The following is a 25,752-nucleotide window of genomic DNA, read 5'->3' as shown; positions in this document are numbered from 1 at the left end:
TGATATTTGCTGATAAAGTCAAGCAGGTTGATGAACCTTTAGAAGCTTTGTATATGATGGTGAAGTATCCCCTTGTTGTGCTGGTGCTGCTGGTAGGTCAGTGGCACTTGTCAATATCCTTTGAGCAAGTCCATCTTTGTGATATAGGCAGAATTTCCAATAATTCTTAAATTTGAGGTCACACATATAAGGGTAGTGGAGATAGACCTTTCAAGAATTATTGGAAATTCTGCCTATATCACAAAGATAGACTTGCTTAAAGGAAATTGGCAATACTTGGTAGTTTCAAATTACACTGTACCTTTTCAGAAATGGCTTTATCATGACGCTTCTCCTCAAAGTTGAACTGATCAAGTGGCTTCTTCTCTTCGTCCCTCTTCTTCCGAGTGAAGATTCTTCGGATGAGGGCTATGAGGGGGTCTGGTGCATCAGTGTCAAGCGGTCGCGCCTTCCGAAATATCTGGGCTATGATAAGGTTAACTGGCATGACGACTAGAGAGCTACTTATACCTATTCCAATCTACAAAAAGAGCAAAAACAAAGAACACAGGGGAAAAAACACGAGTGATTAATAAGTGGTGTTTTGAAATTTATGAAAACTTTTCAAAAAGAGTGAAAGGTATGTTAAGGAATGCCTTGTGTGTCATTCTCATTCAAGGCACACTAATTGCCAGTGTACCATGTACATGTCCTGTACCATGTACCCACAAATTAGCTGGCAATGCAGCTCTTCTGCACCCAGGCGCTGGAATAAGCTCCCTCCTCTCTCTGAATCGTCACCAACATGGGATCAATTTAAACAAAACTTGAAGACCTACCTTTTGTAATATCCTAATCATGTATGCACGCGACTAAACAACAGTCACTGCCTAGTAATTCGTATACATGTTATCTCATTGCTTAACAGGGAAATCATCTAATGAAAGATGGGTTGTGCCCCATGGCATTGTAACTCATGGAAAAAGGTGCTTTAGAACTCTGAACTGTTATTGCAAATTTGTATAAAAGACAAGATACAAGAGTTTCTTTGACACCCTACGGCTTGCAACTTTCATTGAGATTGCACATGCGCCCATCTCATGCTTGAGGGAAATATGAACTTCAATTCTTGCTCTCTCCATTAATATTCTTTGAAGCTCACACTGAATCTCCTCTGCATTCATTCCATTCCTTTGGTGGGTTACTGCTGATCCATTTTGATTAGATAAAAATAATTTAAAGCTTCGAATGTGCTTTTTTCAAGTTCAATGGAAATCTAAAAATATATTTTGGGAGACTTATTTTTGGTTTTGGGGTGGCCAGTCACGAAAAGATCATAGTATTAGTAGGTTAATTTGAACAGACCTGACTTGGTGTGATGGTGATGGGTCCAATCTTGATTGCCTGTGCTTGAGCAGCCGTCACATCTACCTTGTAAAACAGGGCATTGGCTAACATGGAGGTACACAGGAGTGTCAGGCAGCAACACAGTCGCTGGCATCGATTGAAGGAACTCCTTGTTGGGCGGCTGAACAGGGAAAACCACAGATGCTGGTCGGATAGATTCTTTCGCCCGCTTGTGTAGACTAGTTGACCCACCTATGAAAGAAAGCAAGATATTTTTTACCGTAAGAAAATATGATACTGGTAATCATGATATCAACACAGTACATACTGCAAGAACAAGAACAATATAATGTCGACGGTTGGTGGTGATACTAATAATATTTGATTAGTAATATTAAAAGCATGCAATTTTACACAATAATGCATGTTGTGTTATGAGATATCACAATCAAAGCGCTACATTTATATCAACATCATCATCATCATTGTCCTAGTCTTTATCAGCACTGTCATCATCATCATCATCACCACCACCATCTTCATTATCTTCACCACCATCATCATCAACACAATTAATATCACAATCACCAGCAATATCTCCATCTTCATCATCATTATCATCATGATCCTTATCATCACCATACCTGTGTCATGTCTTTCTTGCTGGCTACAAACAATGTTCTGTCTATAGAACCATCTCCTTGCTCTACTGCTAGCCACTGCTCACATAGAAAGAAGAACCTGCAGAATAATTATGAATGACATTAAAAATATTCCAATGGCATATCAACAATATTCACACAATTTCCACTCACGATATCCAGTTTAAAAAAAGGACAAGGTTATTGATATTCATTTAAACCAAAAGCAATTGTTATTCCATTTCATTTCCCATAAAATAGAGCAATAAACCATGTGGGTAAAAAAAATTGACACCTCACAAACCCCAAGGAAACAATATCTCATGTACATCATCATTATATATGGCCAGAAAGAGTATCTTCTCCCAAATAGTTTGATATCATATTAATGTGGTATGTCTTCACACTTTGAAAATCAGTAGGTATTCTTTTTAATCAACTTCTGATTTGCACCAGAGTTATTACTCAGTCACATTAAAATCCATTTTAACATTTTTTGTACCAGTTACATACAGATGTTTTGAATAAAATTAGATAAACAGCTGATTTCAACTTGCCATATGGTGGCCGTACAGGAAATGTGACTGAGGTATAAGGCATGATTGCAATTAATGAATCCAGATGTCAATGAGGCTGTTCTCACTACGTTCCTAAAACTAGTTTACTGGAAACTAGTTTAGTGGAAACTAGTTTAACGCGTAGTGAGAACGGTAAAAGTGGTCTTGGAAGCGATCTTCTAAACCAGTTTGGAAAACCACCTCGCGATGTGGTTTTCAAGATCGCTGTGCCTCGTTAAACTGGTTTCAGCGTAAGTGAGGACACAACCGTTCTTCGGAAAGTGATCTTCGAACATTTTGAGCGCGTTACTCCACACGACAGGTGTAGAATGCCTATGCTGCGGTTTCGAATTTTGCGCGAAACGTGTCACCCCACAGAGAGCATTTCCATAGCAACAAGAGCGCTTTACGTGAAGTGATTTTAAAAAACCACTTTCGTGTGATCAAGTGAGAACGCTAGCAAAGCGATCTTCCAAAGTGGTTTCCTGAATCGATTTCCAGTAAACTAGTTTTAGAAAGCGTAATGAGAACGGCCTCCATGATGTCATAATCCTATAAGAGTTGCATTAAAATCCATTGCAAACCCCTTTTCATTAATTAACATTAAATTTTTTTAATAAACACTTTCAGTATCAATTCTCAAGTTCATTTCATTGAAAAGGGATTTACAAATATGTTTATTAACACATCTAGGATTATATGACATTATCAGGGTTTAATCATTACGAATATATCGTTTCATGTGTTTTCTTATGGAAGCTTTAAAGTAACATATATTGACGAAATTGCGGGATATTTAACTTTACCACGTTGGATCATAGCCTCATTATGCTGAAATGGCGAGATATTTATTGCCACCTTAAATGGATAACTCTATTTTGGTGACATCTGGATATACTTAATATTGCCAAGTCGACTTATCAATGGTTTTATGCCATCACAGTACAGGTAATGTTTTGTAAGATTACTTAAAAGTATAATATATCTTGTCATGTCAACATAAAAATTGTTATTAGTCGACTTGGCAAAAAATTTATCTCACCTTGTCAACAAAATAAAGCTAGAAGTCTACATGGAAAAATACAATATCTCGCCAAGTAGATGACCATTTTATACTTACTCCTTGCCCGTTTGTAGATCCATGACAGAGACCTTTGAAAGGAACCAACCTGCTTGTCCTCCCGCCCCAGAGTTGTCATGCCAGATTCGAACGTAGGTAAGCAGACCCAGTGGCCTCGGAACTGTCATCAAGAAACTGTTGATGCAGCCGCTTTGGAATACCTGTCAAAGAGTGACACAATCGTGGATACACTATATACGATGAAAGACTTCATATCATTGATTACAGGTAAAAGGAAGTGGTTGCAGACAAAATTATTTCAGGAGAAATTTTTTCAAATCAAGGTTAATTGTGACCATAATATCATGACATATCTAGATCTGGTACATGTGAAATCATGAAATCTTAGCTGAAAACCAATAATTTTGATGACTACTAACACAGAAAAGCATACATGGGACAGTGTATCAATATTGCTTGGAAAATTGCCCCACATTTGATGCAATTCTATGCTTATTTTATAATTTCTCAGCAATTACACATTTCCGTCTAGAGCCATTTGGCACATATTTTTATTTATACACAAAAACATTAGGATGGTCATTCAATTGGATTCTGTTTAAACTCATTTTGAGATTGTTACCACAATTGGTATTCATCTTTAATTCAAACCTTAGACCATGCTTATAGTTTTATAGAGTGTGTCAATCATATTGCGTATCTGTATACACACTGTAAATCCGCTGTGGATATACTGAACATGCTGTGGACATACAATTAACACACTGTGGACATACTATTAACACACTATGGACATACTACTAACACACTGTGGACATACTATTAACACACTGTGGACATACTATTAGAACACTGTGGACATACTATTAACACACTGTGGACATACTATTAACACTGTGGACATACTGTGAACACACTGAGGACATACTACTAATACACTGTGGACATACTACTAACACTGTAGAAATACTATTAACACACTGAGGAAACACTGGATACACTGTGGGACCTACAAAGAATACACTGTTGATGCACTGTGACACTTTATGAACACAATGTGGACACACTGTGGATGCACTGAACACAATGTCAACACTGTGGAACACACTTGGGGATATTGCGTTCTTTTCAGCAGGGCTATTTAGACAATTCTCACAGGATTGGTTAACCTTATAGCTCTGACAATATTTTGATTTAAGTGAAAGTTGCCAATCAATTCAACAAGTATAAGTAATTTGTATCTTGCACTTAAATCTGTCCAAAATAAGATACAGAAAGTGAAGGTGAGAGAAAAAACAAAGAAGTAGAAAGAGACAAAGGAATAAACATAGAGATTGAGATAGAGATAGATCATTTGAGGTTGCACAAAACTTTAGATCAATTGCAAATCTGTTAAGGGTCCCCAAATCAATCGCATGTCTTGCAACTAATTGCAAATTTGCAACTGATTGTTGACATGCTTCTTACAAAACATGCTGAAAACTGATTTTCTTCAGATTATCTATATGACATTGATTACAAGATTGCAATGGTAACTTGCGATTGATTACAAAATTTCCTTGCAACACCTCCTCTCAATATCATCTTACAGGTCTCTTGGGGTCATCCAAGACTCTCGATCCAGTATCCGCATCCTCTCCGGATATCATGATACCGACTTTGGATTTGGTTCCGGCTCCTGGTCTGACCCCGGTCTCCACGGTCACCTGGTATCCGTAGGTATGCGTTGGGTGGTTGTCACTCAGAGGTGTAACACCCCACTGAAAGCAAATGAAAAATAAAACAAGAGAGAAATCAGTCGTTACCATCACTTCACCAAGTGTGTAAACTTCTTTGTAACCAACTAGGAGGCCACCACATTTCTTTGCCATTTTTATTCATGTTGCAAGGTGGAATAATAATGCTGTTGTAAATATTTGTTGTATTTATCACATTTTCCTCTTTGCTCTATACTTGTAATATGATGAGGTGTTGTTTTTAGACATGAAATCAAATTAAGCTTCATACACTCATTCATCCAAGAAATTCATCCACACTGTGCTGCACTCAATCTAGATGAGGTACACTGTATAGGTAAAAGGTTACTTGCAGGAAGGAATTCCTTAAAAAAATTTGTAGCTGCTAGCTTATTTGGGGTATTATACAAGCAGCTTAACCAGCTAGCGAGGTGAATATGTGCACAATAGACAATTATTATTATTACTATCATTATCATCACTATTTTTAATCATTATCAATATTATCAGAATCACCGTCAATTCATTCAATTATCTCAAATAGGTGACTACGGAACAATTATTGTAAGTCTTGTCACACACACAAAGTGAGTCACATAAAACTTACGATTGATCCATTGTTGTGAAAGTGTGTCGAGTCACATCTATCTGTGCCATAGTCCACACATGACTGTAGGTCATGTTCATGTTCACTATACCTAGGTGTCATTTCACCCACATGTATACTCTGTATTTAAAAAATGAGCTGCTTGCCTATTCAACCTTTAAGCGTACATAAAAGTTATGTCTAGTAGGCTAAACACATGAAGGCACTGGTCTGATCCAGAGAGGCATATTTAGATCACTCTCATGGGGCAGCTCTAAAAAATGTCATAACTTTCATATTTTTACATCTGATTTTAATGAAATTTTCAGTGTTATGCTTGTTAGATTTTTATTCAAATCAACTTTTTGTTGGGGTGGGCTCAGGGTCACTTGAATATATTGGTGGTGCAGGGACGTGACGCTTTGATGACCCCCTTTTTTGTCCTGATTTTCAGTTCTCTAGATACTCTGAATGATATTCCATTCAGAAAGCAGCCCCGCCCCGCTCGCAAGACCTCTCAGTTCCCTAGCACTGCCAAAATTGTCCAGCGCGATCAGCACTGCATGCAAGAGCTGCACGCAGAGCTTCACAACTCCCTCCGCTAGCAGCTCCATGCACCTCTAGCGCCCACATATGCATGGCGCTAGCGTGCACTGTACCGCGATCCATTCCGTAAACCCTTTTTTTCACACCGCCTGGAATATATTAAGTACTCAAGACCCAGTATCTTACCCTTGTGGTCAGTTCCTTAGACCCCCATTTCAGGGTTTCGTGAGGCACACCCCCATCAAATATAATTTGGGTGGGCTTGTCCTTAAATTCACTTTTTAAAATACCACCAAGGAATAGAGTTCTTATACTTAGCAGATAGACTCACCTTGATGAGATCTTGCTTGTCTTTCCTCCTGGCGTAGATGAGGAGAAGTAGATATATCGATACAATCACAATGATGGTCCCCATGACGGCAAAGTTTTCAAGAAGATTCTTGCTGAAGACATCGCTGAAATCGATTTTGTTGGGCGGGACGAAGAAGGCGGATGCAAAGGATGTCAGATGGTTGCAGAGACAGTGCGTTTCTCTGGTGCTGGTCATAATCCCGGTCTATATGGAGAGAGAGAAAGACAGAGTGAGGGAGAGAGAGAGGGAGGGGGTGGAAAGTTACAAATATTTTCCTAGCATTTGTACAGATTTGTGTATGTATTACACCACTGGTTCATACCTATTATTCCCTTCCTTATCAGTGTTAGGAATTAATATCTGCAATTGCATTCTTACTTCTTTATGCAATGATGTGCATGCTGGACATAGATAAAACAGGGTATATTCAAATAAGGAAACTAAAGTAAACATTCACATCATTTCCTGAGAGGTATCAAGATGATAACCACACATAAAACTGGTCAAAACCATTGGTAATTAAAATATTTCCTATAATCCCTTCTACTAAATATAATCTTATCATATCATCAGATTTTTCAGATTGAACATTTCTATTTCTTTGTGCTCGCTATGCTCTCTAGTAGAATGTAGATTCAAGACTCTTTAGGCAGCTAGCAGCTCTTATTCAAGCCGAGGTGCCTCATTGTAGCTGCATTCCAACGAAATTAGGAGCATACTGAATTCAGACTGAAAACAAGAAAGGCAACAAGTGGAATGCCTCTGGCCGTCTCACCTGCATCACGCGGTTCAATATAGCAGCAGTGCTGACTTTGAATACTACTCTAACTCGCACAAGATGTTCAGTGATACATGGTTACTCTTATGTCCACTTTTTACGAACTAGACCAATAAACTTACAGAGATATGATGGTTATTCACCAAAAAACCCCAACATGGCCAAAGTTCATTGACCTTACATGACCTTTGACCATGATCATGTGACCTGAAACTCAAACAGGATATTCAGTGATACTTGATTACTCTTATGTACAAGTTTCATGAATCAGATCCATAAACTTTCAAAGTTATGATGGTAATTCAACAGATACACCCAATTCGGCCAAAGTTCATTGACCTTTGACCTTGGTCATGTGACCTGAAATGTGCACAGGATGTTCAGTGATACTTGATTACTCTAATGTCCAAGTTTAATGAACTAGCCCAATAAACTTCCAAAGTTATGATGGTAATTCAACAGATACCCCCGATTCGGCCAAAGTTCATTGACCCTAATGACCTTTGACCTTAATCATGAGACCTGAAACTTGCACAAAATTTTCAGTGATGCTTGATTACTATTATGTCCAAGTTTCATGAATCAGATCCATAAACTTTCAAAGTTATGATGGGAATTCAACAGATATCTCCAATTCGGCCAAAGTTCATTGACCCTAAATGACCTTTGACCTTGGTCATGTGACGTGAAACTCATGCAGGATGTTCAGTGATACTTGATTAACCTTATGTCCAAGTTTCATGAACTAGGTCCATATATTTTCTAAGTTATGATGACATTTCAAAAACTTAACCACAGGTTAAGATTTCGATGTTGATTCCTCCAACATGGTCTAAGTTCATTGACCCTAAATGACCTTTGACCTTGGTCATGTGACATGAAACTCTAATAGGATGTTCAGTAATACTTGATTAACCTTATGGCCAAGTTTCATGAACTAGGTCCATATACTTTCTAAGTTATGATGTCATTTCAAAAACTTAACCTCAGGTTAAGATTTGATGTTGACGCCGCCGCCGCCGCCGTCGGAAAAGCGGCGCCTATAGTCTCACTTTGCTTCGCAGGTGAGACAAAAATCATTTTCTGCAGATTACGGTATATGAAAAGATGGATTATTGATAAATTTTTGGTTCATAGTTGATTTTAATCATATGCCTACTACTATTCCATCCATAATATGTACCTGTAACCTAAAAAAAACAGTATGGAGAACGATCCTGAGCAGTTTCAGGGGCTTTCTCTAAAGAATTATGGCAGAATTCTAAGTATATCCATAAATTAGCATGATGAATACATTAAATGTAAATTTGAATAATTAACTATACAATATTGTACCATTCACTATGAGTGATGTGCTGCCACCTCTCCTAGGGTTATATTTCCAAAGATATCTTTGAGGATACTAAACTAGTGACTTACCCAGCACCCATCGCCTTTCCACTCGTCCGTAATGTTATCATAGTATCTACATGCCGATGAATAGAAGCTAATATTATACGCAAATAAGACAGCCGTCGTATTTTCGTTATTTGCGTTAATCACGAGCCGCCTCTCCTCTCCAGAACATTTGGTCGAGTTTGATTTCAGAGATGCAAATTCCTCATCAGAACCTGTTGATGATACCAATCGTGAATCATCATTTTGTAATACTAATGTTTTTTTTACTGAGGGAAGCCACTTAGTTAGGAAACCGGTCTACCAATGGTCGTGCATAACATATGTTATTATTAGGCTTCTACATCGAGTGTCTTGCGAATAGGCAGAATGTCCCATTTTGGCCTCGCCTGCATAGCAGAGCGAATCTATAGGCATCGCTTTTCCGGTGGCAGGACAGCAGCATTGTCAAAATTGAAATCTTAACCAAGGTTAATTCTAAGGTCTACTTCATTAAACGTAGACATAAGAGCAATCAAGTATTGCTAAACATGGCCTTGAATGTCATATCACATGACCAAGGTCATAGGTCATTTAGGGTCAACAAACTTTGGCCATGTTTGGGTATTTGTTGAATTGCCATCATAACTTTAAAAAATGTATGGATCTAGTTCATGAAACCTGTACATAAGAGCAATCAAGTATCACTGAACAGGTTGTGGGTAAATAAACATAATATTTTATTATCTCATGAATGATTTTTTTTTCGTGAATAGTCATTAAATAGTTGTTTTCAAAGTCAGCACTGCTGCTATATTGAATCACGTAATGAGGGCAAGACTGCTACTACTGAACCAATATGCCTGGTCCAACATTACTTGCATTATTGTACATTTTGAGCCTCAACATGTTTGACCTATGCACATGAATGAGTGTACTTTATTGACATTATTGGATAACACATCATTATAAGTCTATAGCATTGCAGCATGCAAAATGAAAGGAAATTGTGTTTTTTATGTAAACTATCATTTGGACCCCATGGAAGACCAGCATAACTGTGCCAGTCAAGCTGAATGTGGGCATCACAATCATCATCATCATTAGCACCGGGGGGGGGGGGCACTCGACCAAAAAAGTGGTAGGGGTGTGCCGCGGGCGACAAAAAATGGGGGCCTTGGAGCGGGCTTATTGTAAAAAGGAGGGTCCTTGGAAGGGGCATGCGTGCATCATGCAGCTAGCGCGGCCTCCGCTGGGTGCGCTCACGCAGAGGCGATGGTCGGACAGCGCTCTGCGGCCGCTCATTGTAGCAGATCAATGCAACCGGAACGGCGTAACGAAAAATTTGCGAAGGTTTGAGCGGATTTCTTTCTTTTTTCTAAACAAGAAGAAAATGCTATGCCTTGGAGCGGCTTTCTTTGTTCTTTTTCTCAATAAGACAAAAATGCTATGCCTTTGAACAGAAATTTGAGTGTAATAATGGGGGTCCCCTCCGCGGCACATACCCACTATGCATTATATACTGAGTGCCCCCCGGGCATTAGCATCATCATCATCATCATAATCATCACCACCACCACCATCAACATCATCACGATAATCATCATCACCATTACCATCATCATAATCATCATTATCATCAATATCACCACCACCACCATCATCATCACCATCATCATCATCATCACCATCATCATCACCATCATCATAATCACCATCACCATCATCACCTTCATCATCATCATCATCATCATCCTCAATATCATCCCCATTACTATCATCAGCATCACCATCAATCATCATTATCAACACCAGGGTCCCCTCTTACAAAGAGTATTACAACTGATCCAATCAATCGTATCATTATGGAAATTCATCAGTGTCATAATTTTCTCAACAGAAAATTTGCAGTATGTCCTTTGTACAAAAAGTCTAACACACCAAACTGTCAAGAAAACGATGAATTTATGAATTTAGACCCCACGGAAGACCAGCATAACTGTGCCAGTCAAGCTGAATGTGGGCAATCCACCATATTTTATTTTATGTATGCTTTTCATAGGGAAATAAATACTACTACTGCTGCTTCTATCATGCCATTCATACCAACATATTGACATTCGTGGTATCTTCGTAAATATATGAAACCCGAAAATATCAAACGGGAAACACATCAAACTTACCGATGACTTTATCATAAAAAATCACTAAATTTACTCAAACTCATCAAAACTTCTACATTCCTCTTGTCAATGCAACAGAATATGTTAACAATGTCGTCCAATTACAGGCTAGCTGAGGTAAGTGAATAGAAATTTTGAAAATTATAAGCGTACCTGCAGGCACGATGCCAATGAAATATGTCCCGTTCCCGCAGTGGTCTTCCTTTGATAAAACAAACGTGTTCCTAATTTCTTCAATCAAGGATCCCTCCCTACCATCTGTGTCATTGAGTTGCCTCGGTAACCGCTGGACCACGTCGTAACTGTCATTGAGTGGCGGATACTGAAATTTCGCAAACACCCAGAAACCACTGGAACTGTCGCTTCGGATGACCGCCCTGAAATCATCATCAGGCTTGGAGATATTGAACTGGTGATAGGACATTGGACGTTTCTGTGTGATGTTGCCGTCTACCGCTAACGTTGCCGGAGCATCCGCTTCTGTCTGAAGCACTATCCTCAAGGGTTCCGACGCGTTTGAGACGGGTATCTTCTTTCGATCTGCCGTCTGGAGCTCGATGCTGAGTACACCTGACCCGAGGCTATTGCTTCCTCCAGCATAGCTGAAGGGATTCACGGCATAGCTGATAATCTGTAGATGGGTTGGAAGAACATCAAGAGGATCAGACATATACATAAAAAAGATCTCATCACTACCTTAAAAGCACCCCAAATAGTCTATTGTTATTTTTGTAATAATTTATGCCTAGTTATATTGGGTAGGTCTCAATAATATCAACAGATTAACAAAGAGGATAAGCCAATATAGTTAAGAGTATGTCTTTCTTTCATGATTTATTGAGGACATATCATTTAAAACAGAAGCAATCATGTGAAAAATCTTCTCATTTGTGTGGCCGGGGGGGGGGGGGGGGGATCAGGACTGATAATGATCTGAAACAAAAGTGTGTTAAGAATATTGACCTCTATATCAATTATATTCTGACTCTTTGGCAGACATTGAATGGGAATACATCCAACTCGTCTGGTTATTTCTCTGTCTCAAATTGTTTATATATAATAATAACAATAATAATGATAATAAAATGATGATTATTGGTTTTTATATAGCGTGATATCAATCTACAACTGCTCAAGCGCTTCACAATAATAATTACCCAGTCACTGGATTCATAGCCTGTTAAGCGCACACTTGTCAAACCAACCACAATGACAGTTTCCTACCAGTTCACAGTCAGCACCTGGGTGAAGAGTGGCAAAGTGTGGATTGATGCCTTGCCAGAGGATGCTAGACCATGGTGGGATTTGAACACACGACCCTCTGATTACAAGGCAAGAGTCAGAACCACTACACCACGGCGCTTCCTCTCTCTTTATCTCTTCCACTCCCTCCTCTTTTCTTTCTCTATTAATTTTACATTAATGCACAATGAAAGTAAATTTGTCTTTGTTCATGTTTCACATGCATAATCATTCAAAATCTGTCATTTGTCTTTTAAAGTAATAGACCTGGTAAAATTGGACATTTCCATATCTCAAACTATATGTTATTCACTTTGCAAACTGTCAGATATATCAAGGATATCCAGTTATATAATTTTTTGCTACTTTTTTGAGTAAAGAAATGACATCAGCAACACTCACTTTGGTTGCAACCAATTTCTGTCCAATTTCCTCTCCGATGAAGTCAAAGGCTGGCGGAAACCCTATCTGAGCCACTTCCACTTGGATAGATTCATTATTGGTGGTTAGATCCTCAGGGGCATTGACCTGGCACCGAACCTGAACTGAAGGTCCATTTGAGATGGCCGGAGCTTGACCAGCTACAAGCTTTGAGGTGATCAGGTCACTGACTTTGTCGATGACATCTACTATCAGCGTGGCCACCATTTTCTTCTGCATAAAAAATATAAACAAACACAACAAAAGAATCAAGAGAGCTGCTCACTAATCTGGTGATGACCATTGTTTGTTAAGATGAAATGTATAATGAATGTACTCTTTCTTTATTAGGTATACCTTGAAAACCAATAGCTGTTTTAATATAGGGTAGTTATATTGCGCACATATCCACCTTGTTAGGTGCTCAAGGCGCTCCTATATTACCCGGCTAAGCTAGGCGTTCAAAGCGCACACAGATTTTTAAGGAAAAAACTTTGTCAGAGGCACTTAACCCAGGTGAGATGAATGGGTACCTGGTAGGCCGGGAATATTCATTCCTTGAAACGTCACACGTATAACGGTAGCTCTGCTTATGCCAGGGTAATCATGCTGCATCACTGTAGAGAGGTTAGGGACTTCTGATAAAGTAAGTTTTTAGTGCTATGTAAGCAAGTATATTGCTGTTATGAGCAACTGTTTTTTCGCAAATGTCTGCAAGAACATTTTTTAAAATAAAATATTCTTTTCGAAATGCATTGCATTGTGTAATTCAGATTTAATTATCATCGTGTTTTTGTACATTATTTCAGATTTTGGCAACCTTGGATCTCTTGCAAGTCATTGAATTTGTCATGACTTGTTATATTGTGCAGAATAAATAAAAAATGTTTGCATGTTTGGAAACTGAATTGCAAGCATCGAGAATCGTCTGTAAAATTGCAGATTCTTGTGGAATAGCTTAAATTCACTTCATGGTGATAAGACACAGTGGAGATGAAATGCGCATTAATAACATTACAAACTGTTGGAAATAACAGCCGTCGGTCAAGCTTCACCTTTGATGAAATCTGAATTTAAAATACAAGAGATTTGTAACCCTTTTCTGACAAATGAAGATAGTTTGGATAAAAAAGAGAAGGTTCGAAAGAGGTGTGCTTCTAAAGATAAAACATGTGGAATGCCTCTGGCCGTCTCACCTGCATCACGCGGTTCAATATAGCAGCAGTGCTGACTTTGAATACTATTCTAACTCGCACAAGATGTTCAGTGATACATGGTTACTCTTATGTCCACTTTTTATGAACTAGACCAATAAACTTACAGAGATATGATGGTTATTCAACAAAAAACCCCAACATGGCCAAAGTTCATTGATCTTACATGACATTTGACCTTGATCATGTGACCTGAAACTCGAACAGGATGTTCAGTGATACTTGATTACTCTTATGTACAAGTTTCATGAATCACATCCATAAACTTTCAAAGTTATGATGGTAATTCAACAGATACACCCAATTCGGCCAAAGTTCATTGACCTTTGACCTTGGTCATGTGACCTGAAACGCGCACAGGATGTTCAGTGATACTTGATTACTCTAATGTCCAAGTTTAATGAACTAGACCAATAAATTTTCAAAGTTATGATGGTAATTCAACAGATACCCCCGATTCGGCCAAAGTTCATTGACCCTAAATGACCTTTGACCTTAATCATGAGACCTGAAACTTGCACAAAATTTTCAGTGATGCTTGATTACTATTATGTCCAAGTTTCATGAATCAGATCCATAAACTTTCAAAGTTATGATGGGAATTCAACAGATATCCCCAATTCGGCCAAAGTTCATTGACCCTAAATGACCTTTGACCTTGGTCATGTGACGTGAAACTCATGCAGGATGTTCAGTGATACTTGATTAAGCTTATGTCCAAGTTTCATGAACTAGGTCCATATATTTTCTAAGTTATGATGACATTTCAAAAACTTAACCTCAGGTTAAGATTTCGATGTTGATTCCTCCAACACGGTCTAAGTTCATTGACCCTGAATGACCTTTGACCTTGGTCATGTGACATGAAACTCTAATAGGATGTTCAGTAATACTTGATTAACCTTATGGCCAAGTTTTATTAACTAGGTCCATATACTTTTTTAAGTTATGACGTCATTTCAAAAACTTAACCTCAGGTTAAGATTTGATGTTGACGCCGCCGCCGTCGCTGTCGGAAAAGCGGCGCCTATAGTCCCACTTTGCTTCGCAGGTGAGACAATGAAGACAAAGAAGACTTGAAATGATCTTTGAAAAAAGAGGGCTTTTATCTCGATCTGGTTGTCAAAGTTGATTCTAGGAAGGATTATTTCCTTTAAAAGGGTTTTTGGACCCTTGTTGCACTGCCAGATCGGAGTCAGCCGGGCTAGCCCCGGTCAAGCGGTGTATAAAACACGCACTAGAGCCAATCAAAATCAGATAAAGTTGTCAGATCTGACAAGTTGCAACTAAAATATTGAAGAAATGCTTCTCGGGTCCGTTTTTGTGCGGCCTCTGAAATAAATCTGGTGTGACATCACTGATGTCACCACTGCTTGACCTGGCGGGTGTTTCATAAAGCTTTTCGTAAGTTAAGAGCGACTTTAAGAAAGACTGGTGAACATTTCTTACGCACTAAACAATCACCAATGAACTATTAATGAAGTATATTATACCAATTACCACAAGAAAGGATCACCAGTCGTTCTTAAAGTCGCTCTTAACTTACAAGCGGCTTTATGAAACGGGCCCCTGGTCTTGCCTGCGTTCTAGCCCTGTCCAACCCTTACAGGTGATCTGAAGAACGGACTGGCTTTGGTCTACCTCATACCCCGGTTCATCTTGATACCACTTAAACTGGACCAACCTAGCCTGGTCTGGCAGTATAGCATAGGTTATGATGATCACGAGAATTAAAATGAAGAAACAGATGGAATAGAAATGAATTAAAATTGGTATTTATTCAAGTTCAAAGACTGTAAACAACAGTGTAGATTCACCTCAAAATTATTCTCCTGTATTTGTCCTTCTTGGTCGTCTGGTGAAATTACTTCTTCAGTTACGTTTGATCCAGATGAATTAGAAGACATGGATGGCAGAATTACTGACATCATGTTACCACAGGTACCAATGAGTGCTTCAAAAATATCGGGAAAGATAAGACAACAAAGTTTATTTATAAACTTCATATGCATGAACATTTTTACAAAATACAAATGTGAGGATGATTTTGACATAATGGCCCAATTCAGTTCACACACTGTGAACACATTGTGGGACACACTGTGAACAAAATGTGTGATACACTGTAGACACACTTTTTACATACTGAACACACTGTGAACACTGTTAACACACTGTAGTACACACTGAACACACTATTAACAAGATGAATATACTGTGAACACTGTTAACACACTGTAGTACACACTGTGAACACACTATTAACAAGATGAATTCACTGTGAACACTGTTAACACACTGTGAACACACTATTAACAAGATGAATATACTGTGAACACTGTTAACACACTGTAGTACACACTGTGAACACACTATTAACAAGATGAATTCACTGTGAACACTGTTAACACACTGTGAACACACTATTAACAAGATGAATATACTGTGAACACTGTTAACACACTGTAGTACACACTGTGAACACACTATTAAAAAGATGAATATACTGTGAACACTGTTAACACACTGTAGTACACACTGTGAACACACTATTAACAAGATGAATATACTGTGAACACTGTTAACACACTGTAGTACACACTGTGAACACACTATTAACAAGATGAATATACTGTGAACACTGTTAACACACTGTAGTACACACTGTGAACACACTATTAACAAGATGAATACACTGTTAACACTGTTAACACACGGTAGTACACACGGGTCGTGTGGTCCAGTGGTTAGAGCATTGGACTCATAATCGCAAGGTTGCGACTTCGAATCCCATCTCTGCCATTGTCTCCACTTTGATAAAAAGGCCCGAGAGTGATATCTGTCGTCTATAACGTCAGCCCCTATGACTGATTAACCTAGACATAAAATGTTTCATAGGTAATTGGTTATATACCAGCTTGGCGTTTACCAGCAAAATGCTGTCCTGCCGAGTTCCTGCGGGAGTTACCACAAACAGAAACTGTGAACACACTATTAACAAGATGAATATACTGTGAACACTGTTAACACACTGTAGTACACACCGTGAACACACTATTAACAAGATGAATACACCGTGAACACTGTTAAAACACTGTAGTACACACCGTGCACACACTACTAACAAGATGAATATACTGTGAACACTGTTAACACACTGTAGTACACACTGTGAACACACTATTAACAAGATGAATACACTGTGAACACTGTTAACACACTGTAGTACACACTGTGAACACACAATTAAAAAGATGAATATACTGTGAACACTGTAGTACACACTGTGAACACACTATTAACAAGATGAATTTACTGTGAACACTGTTAACACAATGTAGACACACTGTGAACACACTATTAACACATAGTGGGATGCGCTGTTAATACACTGTGAAAACACTGTAGACACACTGCAAACACACCATCAACACAATATTAAGATACTGAACACACTGTGAACACTGCTAATGCACTGTAAGACATACTAACACAAGGCATAGGCGATGTTGTGTCTCGCCCACTTGTGAAAGTAACTTGTGGGCAACCAACCTAATTGTATCATAAGTTCATTCTAAAATAACTGGGATGGAATAACCTTTGTCAAAAGAGTCTTGCAAATAAATTTTAATGTTGACCTCAAAATGAGCTAAGACCTTACCATGTGACCTCGATCTGAACACAATAACATGCAGGTCTCCTAAGTCAAGCAACAACCCAAGTTTGATTCAAAAGTGACTTACGGTACGTTGCCAAGTTATGTCATAACAATGACCTCAAAATGACCTTTGACCTCACCATGTGAACTCTGACTGCAGCATGACATGCGGGTCCCCTAATTACATCTACCATCCAATTTTCGTTGAAAAGTGATGAATGGGTGTGGAGTTAGGTGTCATAATATTTGACGGACGGATGACATTTGGATCCCTTAGTGTGTTTAATGTCGATTTTCAAATTTAAACAGCAACATGAATCATGATTGAAAACTCAATTCCAAAACACCAAAAACAAACACGATCAGCGCTGCACCGTTCAGTGTCAAAAATATAAAGTGGTTTTTATGTTGATCGTCTTTAAATTTCCTGCTTTCGTGAGCGCAGCTTTAATTAGTGCTCAGTTAGAACCATCACAAGAAAGGTCAGTTCTGGCACCTGTTTATGTAGGCTTCCACTGCAAGAGCAAATTTAAAGACATTTGAAAACGTAAATGTGTTCAATGCCGCATTCGCGATGCTCAAGGTTGTAAATTTGAGCTGATCGCCGTTTAAATTTTCCTCAGAATCATGATTTACAAGACGTTTACTTTCACATCCAGGAATGGAGGACATTGAAGACATCCTTTGTTTCTCATTATATCAGCGTTTTGTAATCATGTTTGATGTTGCCGTTTAAATTTGGAAACCAACATTGAACACACCCTTAGTCTCGCCTTCACCTCTGGTGGGCAAGACAAATATGAACACTGTTAACACACTGAACACACTGTGAACAAACGCACTATTAACACAGAGAACAAACTGAACACTGTTGAGACACAGTGAACGCATTATTAACACACTGTGAACACAGAAAACAAATTGTGGGACACACTATTAACACATTGTCATCACACTGTGAACACATTAACACAATGTGAACACACTGTTACTACACTGAACACACTGTGAACAATCACTTTGATACACTATGTGAACAAATTATTAACACACTGAACACACATAACACAGTGTGGGACACACTATTAACACACTGTGAACACACTGGTAACACACTGAACACACTGTGAACACTCGTGACTAATTTTGAGACACACTGTGAACACGTAAAACACTATGATCACATTACACACACACTGTAAACATGACTTTGTGACACACTGTTCTTTCTAGCAGGCTACAGTGATTCAGGAGAGGGCGAAACTGCTCAAATGTACTCGGTGCTTCTTCAAGATTTTTAAAGGAATAGATGTCTGGTTTACGCCTTTACTATCTTGCTTTTTAATATATTTCTACATGGATTATATCGTCACCTTCCAGCAGAAAGGCCGTTAACGTATTTTGGTGCCAAAAAAAATTGAATTTTGTTTTATTGCATAGATGGAAAAAGCATGTCATGAACTCTCTTCTGGTACCATCTCGAACCTGAATATGACGTCATTATGACATAATAAGCAAAATAGATTTATAGAAAGCGTTAAGAGTGTTTTAAGTCAAACAAACAACTATCAATGAAGAAAACATCTTGCTTTGTCAGAATGTATGAGAATTAGGACAGAAAATAATACACTAGCGGCTTAAAAGCACAAAAATAAGGTCAAAACACAATTTGCATTTTCTCGAAAATGTACTTTTTGTACATGTGCACGTCAACGTCCTCTCTGCGGGAAGGCAACAACATTCCCTTTCGTTTATGAACAAGCTTTTATTTCCCTCTCTCCTCGTCTCAACTCTTTCCATTTTCATGAGCTGATAGTGGGACGTGAACATTATGTACTCAATACGCCATTCTGTCATAAACTGAAAACAAGAGGATGTGATCACTATTCAATAACTGCATAATTATATCATTGTCTAGTCAATACATCCTATAACTCCCTAAAAATGCTGCATCAATCTGATCAAACATCCCATTTTGATGAATTTTTCTGTGTGTAAAATGCTTATTTGCTTTTTCTCTTGTTCTCAAAATTTACTCGTTCAGGGGTGAATCCAGCATTTCAACATTAGATCCTTGCCATCCGACATCATATCATTAATGTGGTAATCGGTACTTACAATCGCCTGTTCTTTTAATGTCTTCAGCGCTACTCCCTGTGATGTCAGCATAATTAGATGTCATTTCCTCCAACGATGTAGCAGCATTAATCTGTGCAAAGGCAAAGAGCATCAATGTTGGCAATAAAAATAGAACGTACTTGTATTGCACTATCTATATTTATAGTTTCATTCATTCATTTGTTTCATTTATTGATCCCACTTTTAAAACAAATATCATAATATACATAACAAATGTGTTCATAAACATAGTGTATCAATGATGAAATTAGGTATCTAACATAAGTATTTAAGCATAAGGTACACTACAAAATGTAAAAAAAGTGAGGAGCCTAAATAAAAGGCAGAGCTTGTAGAAAATTAGGCTCCCAATGGGGAAAAAATACAAACACATACAAACACAAGCAGGCCAGGTGTTAAGGATGAGACAGGCTTTCTCTTTGGAAATAATACTCACACACAGATATTTATGCTCAATTTTACTAAACCATTTTTATTATTTTTAGCCCCTAAACAAGGTGAAACGCTTCGAAACATGAAAAGGAATCTTAGATTGCTTATCAATCTTAATTCTTTTTTGTGAGGGAGGGTGTCTATTTTCTTCATAGACACTGTTCTCACTACTAGTTTAGTGGAAACTGCACCGTTCTCACTACCTTCCTAAAACTAGTTTACTGGAAACGAGTTTAACGTGTATTGAGAATGGTCGAAGCAGTCTTGGAAGCGATCTTCCAAACTGGTTCACAAAACCACCTTGCGATGTAGTTTTGATGATCGCTTTGCTTCTTTAACTGGTTTTAGCATGAGGACACAACCATTCTTCGGGAAGCGCGTGATCTTTGCACATTTCGAGCATGCTACTCCAAACAATGTATATGGAATGCCTACGCTACGCGCAAAACATGTCACCCAACTGAGAGTGTTCCCATAACAACAAGAGCTTAATCACGTTCGGGTGATCAAATGGGTACGCTAGCAAAGCGATCTTCAAAATTGGCTTCCAGAACTGGTTTCCAGTAAACCATTTTTAGAAAGCGTAATGAGAACAGTGTCTATAACTACATACTAATTTTCTGGGGTCCTTGAAAAAGTATCTAAAACGTGAGCATTGCATCCTAGCCAGTAAAAAATACAATATTTAGGTATCTTTCTGATGTCCTTTGTATATAAAGCGAATACCAAGATAACTATTAAAATGACTCCCTCCCCCCAAGCTTATGAGTATCCAAAACTTACAGCTTGATTGCCACTAGGAGGGGGGTAGGATGCGTAGAGGCTTGAGAATCCCTCCGCAGCCATGCCGATGCCATCCGACGTCTTCGACATAGCTGCCAACTCCGTCAACACATTTATTGACTTGTCTTTCACCTACACAAAAACGATCTCTTACATATATATATATATCAATATGAAATATGTTTCATCATTTATATTAAGATGTACAAAACCATACATTGTATATTACCATTGGAAATGGAAATAAACAAAATGAAATGAATTATGAAAACCATCACTTTCCATATATATTGTCCCATTTCATCGTTCATTTTTGGAAAATGTTGTTGCTGATTTTTTTATCTGAATCAATCAAATGGTGTTGTAATTTCATAACGAATGAAATTATTCTTGATGCGTTAATGGTGAAATGTACCTGCCGAAAATAATCTCAAATCATGTGCCATGAAATCATTAAAACTTGATTTTTTTAGGTGGACTTTCAGGCCTCGAAATAGGATTTTGGGGGGGCAAGGCCACTTTTTTGAGGGGCACATTTTCACTGAGGACAGGCAGCAGAGGGCACCAAGGCCATACAGAGGGTCACCAAGGCCACTTTTTAAGGGACAAGCCTAAATTCAACCTTCCAACGATCGACATCAAAACACAACTCGGAGAAATTTTGTAATTGCTGTACATCTTTTTTGCTTGCATCTCGTGCCTTTCAATCAATTGCACCAGCTACATGCTACTCACTCAATTCTAAACATGTACTTGTACGGATATATCGGAGGGAGGGGGGGTGTTTCATAAAGCTGTTCGTAAATTACAAACGACTTTACGCACGACTGGTGATACCTTCTTGAGCTACATGTAATTAAATGTGAATCTGATTAGCACCAAAGAAAGTATCACCGGTCGTTCGTAAGTTGTTCGTAACTGACGAACAGCTTTATGAAACACTCCCATTCAAAGTACTGTACTTATGCATCGCGCGCGCTCGCCAGGACAGTACAGCGTGCGCGACATTTGTGTAGTACACATACGGAGCTCGCGCTTGTCCATTCTTATGCTCCAGCTTATATAGCATATGTAAAGCGCGCTAGCTGCCGGCCGGCCAGCTGTGTATAGCTAGTTCATTGTTCGGCGCGGCTTCGGACTAGACTGCATACATGCACTGGACGTCGCTGGTAAAGCTAAGGTATTGAATACTTTTTGAGATCGGAGAAAAGTTTTCCTCGCTCAGAAAAAAAGGTGCAGACTTTCAAAAGGGGCACATTACATATCAGAAAAAGGGCACATTTATGAGAAAAAGGGCACCACGGCCATATAAAAAGGGCACACTTTTAGTGGCCGTAACTTTTAGCAAAAAGAAGAAGGGCATGACGGCCAGTAATGGGGGCATCGACGGCCATGGCCGTCGATTATTTCGAGGCCTGGACTTTTTTTTAGATCAAAATGGACCAATATACATGGTAAATAGGAAACAGCTTGAGAGGAATAAAACATGGTAATATTCTCAAAAAAGACTATTAAAAAGACAAAATAGCTGCAATCAATAGTAATTAAAAAAAACATTGCCGACATGACTGCAGGATTTCATGTAATTCACATGACACAACTCTTTGAAACTCAATCAGTACGAGTACTAATAAAGTTGATAAAGACACTTCAACTAGTAATAATAATATATAGGATTTAAAGTGCACCAAATCCACACTGCAGAGTGCCAGAGTTGCAATAGAAACAAGTGGAGTGCCTCTGGCAGTCTCGACTGCATTACACGATTCAATATAGCAGCAGAGCTGACCTTGAAATTCACAAAAAATACAATTATATAATAAGCTACGTTCATTGACCCTAAAGGCCATATGACCTTGATCATGTGACCTAAGACTTGTGCAAGGTGATCAATGATATTTGATTAATCATATGTCCAAATTTTATGAAATAGATCTATAAACTTTCAAAGTTACAATTATAATTTAACAAATACCCCCCCCAACATAGCCAAGTTCATTGACCCTAAATGACCTTTTACCTTGGTCATGTGACCTCAAACTGAGGCAGAATGTGTCAGCAATACTTGATAACCCCTTTGTCCAATTTTTATGAACTAGATTCATATACTTTCTAAGATATAATGACATTTCAAAAAACATTTCAAAAATCTTGGGTAAAGATTTGATGTCGATGCCCCGCCGCCACCGTCGGAGGTAAAGCGGCGCCTCTATTATAGTCTTGCTCTGCTATGCAGGAAGAGAGATGAGCATTGTATATGTAGTCAAATTACAATCCAAACTAAATAGTTTCATATAGCTAATAAATAGGCTTATATAAATATATTTTGTCCATAACAATATCACAAAGGAAATTAATCAGAATATATTCGGGGTCCATGAGGCTGAATGTTATGTACATCTGTCTACTTCAAAAAAATTCTGCTTATTAGCCAAAACATCGATGTAAAATGCTATACACTCAAGAATACACTGAACTCGATCATTTTAACCACATAGACGTCAACTACTGATTGGATGGTCATGCAGACAATTAATGTTTTAACTTTGAATAATCAAGATCAATTATATCAGCCACCAAATTAGCTTAGTCGTACAAATATATTAAAAACACCTAAATTTACATGAACATATCATTGTGAATGCTTCACAAACACAAGTAATACAAAATGAACAGACATACAAAGCACAACTGAATTGAGAAACAAATTGGAATTACCCTATTGCATTAAAGGGGAATCCAACCCAAACAAAAAAACTTGTTTTTATAGGAAAAAGAAAAATTAGGCAAGTTGATAGGTGAAAGTTTGAACATTATCAGACAAACAATAAGAAAGTTATGAATTTTTAAAAGTTGTTTAGATTAATGGGTAATCACAATATCTGTGGAAACTTCAAATTGGCTGCATATGTGATGTTATAGAGATGTAAGGCGAGGACTACTCTTTCGTGTACTCCAATACATAAAATGGCTAAAATGTCATTTTTCACAAAAGTTTAATTTTAAATTATACTTTTCTTTGATGGGGGCATAAAACAATATTCTACCTGGGTTATATTTAGATTACTGCCCTAGGGGAATGGGTACTTGGGAGAAAACCACAAATCACTGATAATAAAGTACATGGCATATGGGAAAGTTGTCCTTGCCCCTTGTCATAATTTACTTACCCAGTTGCCAATTTGAAATCTACATAGTCTTAGTAATCTCAATTTTAAAGCAGCTTAAACTTTTTTATTGCTTGTCTGATTCTTTTAAAAATTTCACCATTCTATTTAACTTATTTTTCTCCTTCCCAACACAACATTTTATTGCCAAGGCTGGATTCCCTTTAAGTTTTATTTCAATGAAAAGACTATAGCGTGGACCTTACCAATACTGTATCTTCAGTAGTCAGAGCAGTCTAATCAGTGTAAGAAAAAGACAAGGAAAAAAGTATAATTTGTGATTTCTATCTATGACAATGATATATCAGTCTGATTCTGGAATACTCCACAGGGAGTAGAAGTTCATAGAAGTGCATAGTTCCTTGAGTACTAGAATGAATGATTGAATATAATCACCAGGTAATCAACCTGTAAGTGATTACATACAAAAGTTTATGTCTTTAGCCCTTCACAAGCAACCATATTATTATCATCACTATTATCATTAGTATTACTATCATTATTGAAATTTTCATCATTATTACTATCAACATCATTATCATCGCTATCAATATCATCATTGTTATTAATAATATTGTTATCATCATCATTATTATTATTATCATCATTATCATTATTAGTAGTAATTCCATTATTGATATCAGCATTATTACTAGTATCATCATTATTGAAGGGAAATGAAACAAATATGTACATGTACGTACTGCCTGAGATACCACAGATATGACGGCACCAAGCAGGCGCATGCCGGCTTCTGGATCCTTGGACTGTGTCAAGGCGTTTAGATCTCCTTTCTCACTGAAGAGGTTCAGCAGCTCCTCCTTCTCCACAGCTGCCTCTTTCAAGAAAACCTTGAAGAAAATGTAACATGGCAGATAAAGGGGGGGGGGATGTACCTACCGGGTTGATATTACAAATTACATAATACGAAAAGGCTATTTATTCATTTTGATAATGTTCTCTCTTCCTATATGCCGGGGAAAGATGCACGCTTTCCGAGCCTTCTTGAGACAATCGTTTTTCCTTTTCCGGGAAAGTTTGGTTATTTCATCTAGGTTTAAGACAGAGGGCTGCCGATTCACCAGCACACCTTTTTTTTCATGTCATCATGTAAAAAAAAGGGAAAATTACCATCAAATGGGAATTTCATGCATGTTCAGTTCCCCGCTTATGGCTCAGCATCCCCCTGCCCCCCCCCCACAGCCCCCGGAATAGGTTTGACATAAAAGCTCACCTGGATGCTTCTCTGCACTTGGGCAATTCCGCCAAACTTATCCAGGATCGTGAACAGAACTTCAAATGTGTAGTTGGCAGATTTTGGACCGATGGGGAACTTCAATCCTTTGGTTTCCTTTGCTTCTGCTGCTTGCACGAGCATGGCGTAGTCGGCATCCGAGCCCATAGCCCGGTACTGCACTCTATAGAGAAGAACCGATTCATCGTCGCTTCTTTCGTCATACTCTGGTGCATCCCCTTCATCCTTCCAGTTGTCGCAGGATGCCGTGAAATCCGACACAAGGGCTGACCCTATGTAGAA

At 38.2% G+C, this 25,752-nt stretch overlaps 1 protein-coding gene across 1 annotated transcript in view; it reads right to left on the bottom strand.

The window, feature by feature from the left end:
• Window positions 1-25,752, bottom strand: part of LOC121422914 — a 73,729-nt gene that overhangs the window by 18,963 nt on the left and 29,014 nt on the right. The window contains exons 7-21 of the mRNA XM_041618156.1: window positions 25,450-25,742; window positions 24,923-25,066; window positions 24,422-24,451; window positions 21,049-21,180; window positions 19,813-19,903; window positions 15,854-15,990; window positions 12,805-13,056; window positions 11,314-11,791; window positions 9,023-9,213; window positions 6,805-7,029; window positions 5,195-5,365; window positions 3,645-3,805; window positions 1,971-2,067; window positions 1,345-1,578; window positions 302-520 (exon numbers count right to left, since the gene is read on the bottom strand). Coding sequence (XP_041474090.1) covers window positions 302-520; window positions 1,345-1,578; window positions 1,971-2,067; window positions 3,645-3,805; window positions 5,195-5,365; window positions 6,805-7,029; window positions 9,023-9,213; window positions 11,314-11,791; window positions 12,805-13,056; window positions 15,854-15,990; window positions 19,813-19,903; window positions 21,049-21,180; window positions 24,422-24,451; window positions 24,923-25,066; window positions 25,450-25,742 — 2,855 coding nt within the window. The remainder of the gene's footprint in view (window positions 1-301; window positions 521-1,344; window positions 1,579-1,970; window positions 2,068-3,644; window positions 3,806-5,194; window positions 5,366-6,804; window positions 7,030-9,022; window positions 9,214-11,313; window positions 11,792-12,804; window positions 13,057-15,853; window positions 15,991-19,812; window positions 19,904-21,048; window positions 21,181-24,421; window positions 24,452-24,922; window positions 25,067-25,449; window positions 25,743-25,752) is intronic.

Source organism: Lytechinus variegatus, chromosome 10 (genome assembly GCF_018143015.1).
Source record: "Lytechinus variegatus isolate NC3 chromosome 10, Lvar_3.0, whole genome shotgun sequence".
NCBI lineage: Eukaryota > Metazoa > Echinodermata > Echinoidea > Temnopleuroida > Toxopneustidae > Lytechinus > Lytechinus variegatus.
Note: the sequence above shows the minus strand (reverse complement) of the source record. Positions and strands in the feature narration are given on the sequence as shown.